The sequence below is a fragment of the Doryrhamphus excisus genome, linkage group LG7 (assembly GCF_037039965.1).
Source record: "Doryrhamphus excisus strain RoL-2023G ecotype Guam linkage group LG7, RoL_Dexc_Guam_v1.1, whole genome shotgun sequence".
NCBI lineage: Eukaryota > Metazoa > Chordata > Actinopteri > Syngnathiformes > Syngnathidae > Doryrhamphus > Doryrhamphus excisus.
The window spans coordinates 11,297,238-11,305,866 of record NC_136363.1 but is presented as its reverse complement, the minus strand read 5'-3'; the positions used below and the strand labels follow the sequence as shown (position 1 = coordinate 11,305,866).

The 8,629-nt window shown below is 41.8% G+C and overlaps 1 protein-coding gene across 2 annotated transcripts in view; it reads left to right on the top strand.

Moving 5' to 3' along the window:
- The first annotated feature begins 8,086 nt into the window (after window positions 1-8,086).
- efna3a (ephrin-A3a) overlaps window positions 8,087-8,629 on the top strand; it is a 58,168-nt gene continuing 57,625 nt past the window's right edge. Inside the window, exons 1-2 of one of the 2 annotated variants that reach the window (XM_058046955.2) lie at window positions 8,087-8,370; window positions 8,453-8,536. In XM_058046955.2, coding sequence (XP_057902938.1) covers window positions 8,457-8,536 — 80 coding nt within the window. In that variant the 5' untranslated portion in view covers window positions 8,087-8,370; window positions 8,453-8,456. Of the gene's footprint in view, window positions 8,537-8,629 lie in introns of both variants that reach the window. The other variant, XM_058046954.2, reaches the window with a different exon arrangement.

The following is an 8,629-nucleotide window of genomic DNA, read 5'->3' as shown; positions in this document are numbered from 1 at the left end:
ACTCTCGTTTTCCCCCGACTTTCTCCTCAATATTTCATGCCATCCAAAGTGCATCTATTTCTGGTGCGTCAGGAAATCCGCTAGCAGTCAAAACAGAATTTAAGCATCATGCTACACCCCTAGGAACGCGCCTTTATATCAGCCATGAGTCAACATATTCAGGCAGTTGCGTGATGTGCCTAAAAGTATGATTTGTATTTGTCCTACTGGTCTCATCAAAGTGTGTTTTTAATAATCTTACACAGGATTTCAAACGTTTTTCAACAGTTTGTGGTTTCATTCACGGAAGTCGGTGAGTGAACGGTAAAAACAACAGTAGTGATTCCTTTTACCGACTCTTACCGAAGTGAATTGGGTAGTCCATTTACTTTGCCACTTCACTTCACAAAGTGCAGAAAGTCGTACACGCTCAAATTGTGTACATGCGTGGAAACTTGCAAAAGTTGCATCCTTAAACTCAAGTCTTTGTCGAGCAGCCGTGAGTCAGTGAAACTGGAATCTTCATCAAGCACCCGTGAGTCAGTGAAATGCCAAGGCCGAATGAGTGAATCTCTCATTTAGTCGAGACTGTGACCGATCGTTTGCTGTTTTCCACAGGGTGAATACAGTTGTTGTACAAATGCAGTTAGATTAACGGTTGTGCAATTAGGGACATATTAACTGGCTTCCTCTTTTAATTAACCGCGCTGCAGCTTGGGTGAGAGAGTGAAGGAGTTAATGAAGACGAGTACCCGTGAGTCCTGATTCAGTGTATTTGTGTAAGCCCCATAAGGGTAACGGACTTGAAATGTTTCTCTGTCACTATAACTTTAGGGTGTTCAGCTGAATCACTACAAAAATTGGTGCGCACCCTTTTGGGGGGGGGGGGTGACAGGCATATGTGTGTAAAATTTGAGGAATGTTGGTTCAAAAACATGGCCACCATCTAGCACAACTAATTGTTCGGAAATCATTGATGAACTTTATTACATGGATGCTGACACGTCTTCCAAAGCATTTGGAGTTTTATAGCAAATAAACAAACACATAAAACTTACAAAATGTATGCGTTTAATCACTTAAAAGCACTGTTCCTGATTACAAGGTAATCCTCATCTTTACAATTAGATTAGCCGTTTGCACATAGTGGGGCGGGGGGGGGGGGCACTGACAGGACAGGACAGGTTCAGCAGGGCCACATTGGAGGGGACAAAATGATGGACGCTCCCCAGGATGCTCAGTCGTCATACACTATGCCAGGGGTTCCAAAACGTTACCATTTGTCCTATAAACAGTACATAGACAAAATACTGCGTTTTAAGAGCACTTAACTTATTATTATTATTATTATTATTATTATTATTATTATTATTATTATTATTATTATTATTATTATTATTATTATTATTATTATTATTATTATTATTATTATTATTATTATTATTATTATTATTATTATTATTATTATTCATTTTCTACCGCTTATCCTCACAAGGGTCGGTCGCGGGGGTGCTGGAGCCTATCCCAGCTGTCTTGGTGCGAGAGGCGGGGTACACCCTGGACTGGTGGCCAGCCAATCACAGGGCACATATAGACAAACAACCATTCACACTCACATTCATACCTATGGACAATTTGGAGTGGCCAATTAACCTAGCATGTTTTTGGAATGTGGGAGGAAACCGGAGTACCCGGAGAAATCCAACACTTGCACGGGGAAAACATGCAAGGGTGGAATTGAACCCTGGTCTCCTAGCTGTGAGGTCTGCGCGCTAACCACTAGACCGCCGTGCCGGTCTATTATTATTATTATTATTATTATTATTATTATTATTATTATTATTATTATTATTATTATTATTATTATTATTATTATTATTATTATTATTATTATTATATAGATTCAGGATTGAAATGAAAGCAGGGGGATAAAGGAATTAATTATCATACTTTTCATAACTGCACTCAAGACTGGCTACGTTCCAGAGCTACGTTCCAATCATAAACATTCCTAAAATATTGTAAATAGGTTATTACTTAGGCCTATAAATATTTTTTTAATTGTGCAATAAATATTTTACAATAAAAATAATATAAAAAATAATATATGCAAAAATGAATAATATTTTGAATGACCTCTCATGACCCACATGCAGGCCCACACTTTGGGAATCACTGCACTATGCCTTGAACCGTCTCTTCCATTTACCTAATGCTTCTATGTCTCCTTTGCAGTTTCTTTCACCTTCTCTAGCGTGATTCATGAACTTTTTTTTTCTGCTGCACCAGCAATGTGATCTAACTGTGTCCCCCAGGCTTCTTTTATTTCTTTACCGTCTTTACGCCCTATAGCTTTCTTTTTTTTAACACTCACTTCATCACCTCTTGGTGCAAAAATGTGGATGGTACAAAAAAAAGGGAGATGAAAATAGTGAGAGACAATATTGTGTCAGACAGAAATACATTTGTACTCTGGTGTTCATTTGTCTCCATCTCTGCGACTTCAAAAGGCTCTTGTTGTTTTTCGCCACTTTTACTTACTTAATATTCAAAGTTTGACATTTGCCGCGATTTGCAGATAAATAAAATAAATCATTGTTTACCGGCAACGCCACCAGACACTCAATCAAGACTGCGTAATTAACATTTTTAAAAAATGAGGAAGAGATTAGCGCAGGAAATGAGAGATGATAACAACAAAAAGCCAAGAGGGAGGGATTGTGGAGTTCCACTGAGGAAAAAAGGGACGTGTTTTTTTTCCCCCCTCAGCAATATTGCTTACGCAGAATGAAGTCAGTCAGGGAATCGATATCCAGTCAAGGATGGGAAGTGCTGAGGCTGATTGATGATGGCCAATTATCTGAATAATAAAGACGCCTGCTGCTTCTCTTTATGAATTCATCCCAAACAAAGGTGCCATTGTAGGGGGGGTGCCTTGCAGGAGCAGCAGTAGGAGGCAATGGGCATACATAAGCAGCATCACATATAAGAACAAATGTCTTCAATAACTTATGACACTGGCATAGCTTCACTGCACAAAGCACACATCATAAATATGCATCGCTGGCCTCTGCTGCCTTTCGCCCGGTCTTGGAAACATATTAAATGTCACTCTCCATAATTTCATCTCACTTTCATTGGCGGCGGAGGGGCGTGCACACACGAGAGAAAGCAAGCCATCGTCAAATAGAGGAATAGGCTCTGTGTATTTGTATGTTTTTTCTATGTGAATCTGTCACCGTCCTCCTAGCGGCGACCGAAGAATGACAAACGTCAGCGTGAAAGAGTGGAGGAGAGTCAAAGGGTGAGGGAGAGGTGTGTGTTGTGGATGTGAGGGGGTTTGCTACTTGCTCTCTCAACCGCCCTGTTACTCCAGTCGCCACGGCAACAGGCCCTGAGGGCACTCCGGAGAGGCGTCATGGCTGAGAAAACAACTTGGAGGCAGAGAGAGGGTACGAGATCAAACCAGAGTTAACTACAGCCGTGCTTCTCAATTTTGTTTTATTGAAGTACCGTCTCAGAAATATTTATATATACTTATTTTAAAAGTACCACCATTTTTACTCCCTCCACGTCCCATCAAGGTGGTGTGTTTTGTATCTGGGCCTTAAGTGGAGATCCAATCCACTTTGAAATAGCACCACAATCACATTACGATTATATAAACTAATAAATACAAAGGGCGGCACGGCGGTCGAGTGGTTAGCGCGCAGACCAGGGTTCAATTCCACCCTCGGCCATCTGTGTGTGGAGTTTGCATGTTCTCCCCGTGCATGCGTGGGTTTTCGCCGGGTACTCCGGTTTCCTCCCACATTCCAAAAAAATTGTCCATAGGTATGAATGGGAATGGTTGTTTGTCTATATGTGCCCTGTGATTGGCTGGCGACCAGTTCAGGGTGTACCCCGCCTCTCGGCCGAAGACAGCTAGGATAGGCTCCAGCACCCCCCGCGACCCTTGTGAGGAAAAAGCGGTAGAAAATGAATGAATGAATAAATACAAAAAACAATATACATACCATTGCATGGCGTTACATGATATATGTAATGATACCCAGTTAACTCTGACTTAACAACTTTAACTTGGATCAACTCCAAAACTCTACACTACAACATCATCTGGAGCAGTTCAGAATAAATATTTATCTAATAACATGACAAAAACGTAAATCATTTTAATATGTTTATCATACATCATGTCGGCCTCCTTTCTTTGTGTCATAACAGGATCAATTAAGAACTGTGCTGTTCATGTGGTGACCTGTTCAAGCACAATGGTAACTTTGAGTGTTAGGCCGATGCGTTCAGACTTCAACCAATCATTCATTCATTCATTTTCTACCGGAGTACCCGGAGAAAACCCACGCATGCACTGGGAGGTCAACCAATCAAAGGATGAAAAAAATGCTAATGTTACTGTGCACAAGCTAGCCGGGCCCTGTGAGGTGAATTTGATTAGCCCCATTGCTACTAGTGTGTATGTGACATGGGCCAGCACTCCTCATTCGTGGGTTTTCTCCGGGTACTCTGGTTTCGTCCCACATTCCAAAAACATGCTAGGTTAATTGGCCACTCCAAATTGTCCATAGGTATGAATGTGAGTGTGAATGGTTGTTTGTCTATATGTGCCCTGTGATTGGCTGGCCACCAGTCCAGGGTGTACCTCGCCCAAAAACAGCTGGGATAGGCTCCAGCACCCCCTCCGACCCTTGTGAGGATAAGTGGTAGAAAATGAATGCATGAATGAATGGCCCCTCACATTAATACAGAAAATCTTTGGTTAATAAATTGGTATTTGTACAATTATTATGCATACGTCTCGGATACAATATGCAGGCTACTGTCTAGGCCTATAATATAAGAGACCTTGGTGCAGTTCATCTCGCCACAGGTGGACCCGTTCTGTTTCAGTCCGCAAATTCAGGACCGTTTCTCTTAGTCACGATGTCCACGTTCTAATCACCAAACAAGATCCTTTATCACACTTCCTGCGGGTCACACTGACCCTGGTCAGAATGTTCTGTTTCTGTGGAAATTGTGTTGTGCCCTCAGAGGAACACCACTTTTAATAATCCGCTCATTTTGGAACCTTTTAAAAGCATGAAAAAAAAATGATTTGGTTCTGCTGGGTGTAAACCGTCCTATATTCATCCATCACTGGAGGTCACTTTAAATAACATTCACATTGCAATGCTGCTTCTCCACTTTCAGTTTTGTGACGATAGTCCCCGCCCTCCCCCGTCCCCCTAAATAAGAAACACTATCAGGAGATATGAAATTGGCAGCGTTAATCAAACCAATTTTTAATATTTGGAATTAACTGCAATATTATTAACACATTGGCTGCCATTGGACTTGATGGATTTGTTAAACCAGCACCATTGCCAGAATTAAACAAGTTAATTAAAGTCTCCAAATTGCCTCCATTTCTATTTCACCGTTAAACACACACACACACACACACACACAAACATGTCTATAAATACACATGCACTATTTTCCATTTACCAATAATAATAATAGTAATGATAATAATGCAAGTTTCAATTTGTTAATCTTAAGATATGAATTACTTGCATGATTAAGGTTGAAATTTCCTATTTTCTCCCTCACTTAAACACCTCTCGATACACAATTACAACGATATCAACAACATATATAAATCTACAACATGACCTACCCTAAAAGTTCAAATTTGACTTAGACTTGGACTTAAACCAGAAAGAGAATGGGGCGTTAATTGGGAGTAAGTGATCACTGGAGAGAGGCTATTTATAGAGAACCTATATAAAGCAACCTATTGAGCAACACAGCAGCAACAGAACCAATGTTGTAGTAGCTGCAAACTGCTCAGTCAGCGATACCATGGATGAGTTGCATGTAAACAACAATACAGCAAATGTAACCCATGTGACTTTCACGTCCACAGCTGAGTAGCGGCATTTTAAAGCGCATGCAGAGGTAGATGAAGCTACTGGATGCTTCTGCCATTTTGTGGATTAAATGCAAAAAAAACCAAAAACGACCTGACCCGGCATAGTGGTCAAGTGGTTAGCGCGCAGACCTCACAGCTAGGAGACCAGGGTTCAATTCCACCCTCGGCCATCTCTGTGTGGAGTTTGCATGTTCTGAATGTTTTGGTTACGGTTATTTGCACCCTGTGATGTTGGCTACAAAAGTTCTTTGAGACTAATAAGAGGTAGAACGTGAATGAAACTGGGATGCAAGAAGTCTGGTAAATGAAACTGGAAAAGACATGTTAATATCAAAAACCTCATGTGCAAGCGGAGGGGTGATCTCTTTCTCCTCAGAGACGACGGAGGGCAGACTCGCATGCCTAGACACCCAAGATTATTTCAATCGTGTGATAAGCATGCAAAAAAAAAAAGCTAAACAAAGGAGTTGGAGAGTTACCGCACGACAGGAGCCTTGAACAAACACATGAGCTGACCCTCGCTGCGATAAAGGCGGCGTCGATGCGAGGCACACGCCTGCTTGTAATAAAGTGGAGCAGCAGACAATAGAATGCACACACAGAGAGCTGCTGTTGAATCATTAATGCGCACCCAGACCCAGCCAGGGACCCGTGTGGTACATCACAGCTTCACTGACAGGTGGCATCCCGTAGTAAAACGCACAACACATGAAGGGAACAGGGGGCACAGCAAATGTTAATTTGGTCACATGACCAGAAATCCACGACAACAACAAAGCTCATTATATTTCCTCATTTCCGCCAGCATGCGCAATTAATCGACTTGACTTCACTCATCAGCGTCTCCTGTCTGTCGTTAAATGAAATTAAGGCAAGGAGTGGAGTAATAAAGACGTCTACCGGCTCCGTCTCTGTCCGTGCTAAGGCGGGGAGCGGCGCCATGGCAACCGACTGGGATGCTCCACACGTGCATCATGCAGTATTGGAATTGTCAGTTAGATGGTTAGTTGTTGGTTAGATGCCACCTTTTGACACAACGTCGTGTAGAATGATACCACTGCTGCATGATCCATTCTCACTTCTGTGTCCAATTCCTCGCGTTTTGATTTGTGTTTCAGTTAAACGGTGCCAAGCAGGTCTGTTTTGCCTCGTTAAAGGCGTTTTACTACACTCTAACAACGTCACTGTAGGTACAGCTGCACAATCCTAATGACACTACTAGCTTTTATTAGGAATATTGCAATTTAATAATAATATAGTACCTTATTGTGTCAGATATTGTCAATAAACCAATAAAAAGACTATATAGATAACATATAAGATTATATATATAAGGTAAAATAATAATACTAAACCAAAAAATAAGCATTTTTCAAATGTATATATTTGTAGGGTGGCACGGCGGTCGAGTGGTTAGCGCGCAGACATCACAGCTAGGAGACCAGGGTTCAATTCCACCCACGGCCATCTCTGTGTGGAGTTTGCATGTTCTCCCCGTGCATGCGTGGGTTTTCTCCGGGTACTCCGGTCCCCTCCCACATTCCAAAAACATGCTAGGTTAATTGGCCACTCCAAATTGTCCATAGGTATGAATGTGAGTGTGAATGGTTGTTTGTCTATATGTGCCCTGTGATTGGCTGGCGACCAGTCCAGGGTGTACCCCGCCTCTCGCCCAAAGACAGCTGGGATGGGCTCCTTGTGAGGAAAAAGTGGTAGAAAATGAATGAATAGTTTTGTATAAAAATGTATATTTTTATAATAATTTTTATATATTAAGGACTATGATAAATAAATATTTAAAAATATATATTGAAATATTTAATCACTTATAAAAAAACTACTACTCCTACTATTAATACTCCCAACAATAATACAATATCTGAAAAATTATGACCTCATACATAACTAAATTGGATAAATATAAATGTAAAATGACCTATAAACTACTACTACTAATGGCTCTTATTCGTATATATTAAAGCAGATAATAGTAACATTTTAAAACCTGCTAAGTTCAGGGCTACTGTATGTTGGCAACCTGTGTACATCTACAATAACGAGTAGTGATAACTACAAGCCATTGTGCAAGTGTACCTAATTGAATACACTGTCAATTGACTTGACAGCAACGGGTGGGCGTGGCTACGAAGGGATGGTGGGCGTGGTCCTGCCCCCTCGGCTGCGCGCGCTCCCAGCCAGTGCTGCTGAATGGAGGGGAGGGAGACGCTGCAGGTAGTCGGCATCACTAACAGCAGCATCATTGCTTCCAGGAAGAAGAAGAAGAAGAACAAGAAGAAGAAGAAGAAGAAACGTCCAAATTAGCGCACGTGTGTCTGTCTCCCCCAAAGTGAAGCTGGAGCTTCGTCGCCATGGGATTGCAGTGGAAGAACACGTAACTCCCTTGAGAAAAAAGAACTCTAAACGCATTTTCAGCCGCGGGGATGTTGTGAAATACCCAAGTGAAGTATCCGCCTGGTGGATTATTACTATTATTATTATGATGACGATGATGACGAAGGCTCTCGCTACGTTTTCTCTCAGCATCATGACGCTGGTGCTGTCCAACTTGCACCTGTCCGCAGGCAGCAACCGGCATGCGGTGTACTGGAACAGCTCCAACATACTGTAAGTGCAGACCCCCTCCTTTATTTCAATGAATGCGCGCGTGTGTGTGTGTGTGTGTGTGTGCGTGCGCGTGGTGCTCTTTGTGATAGTGGT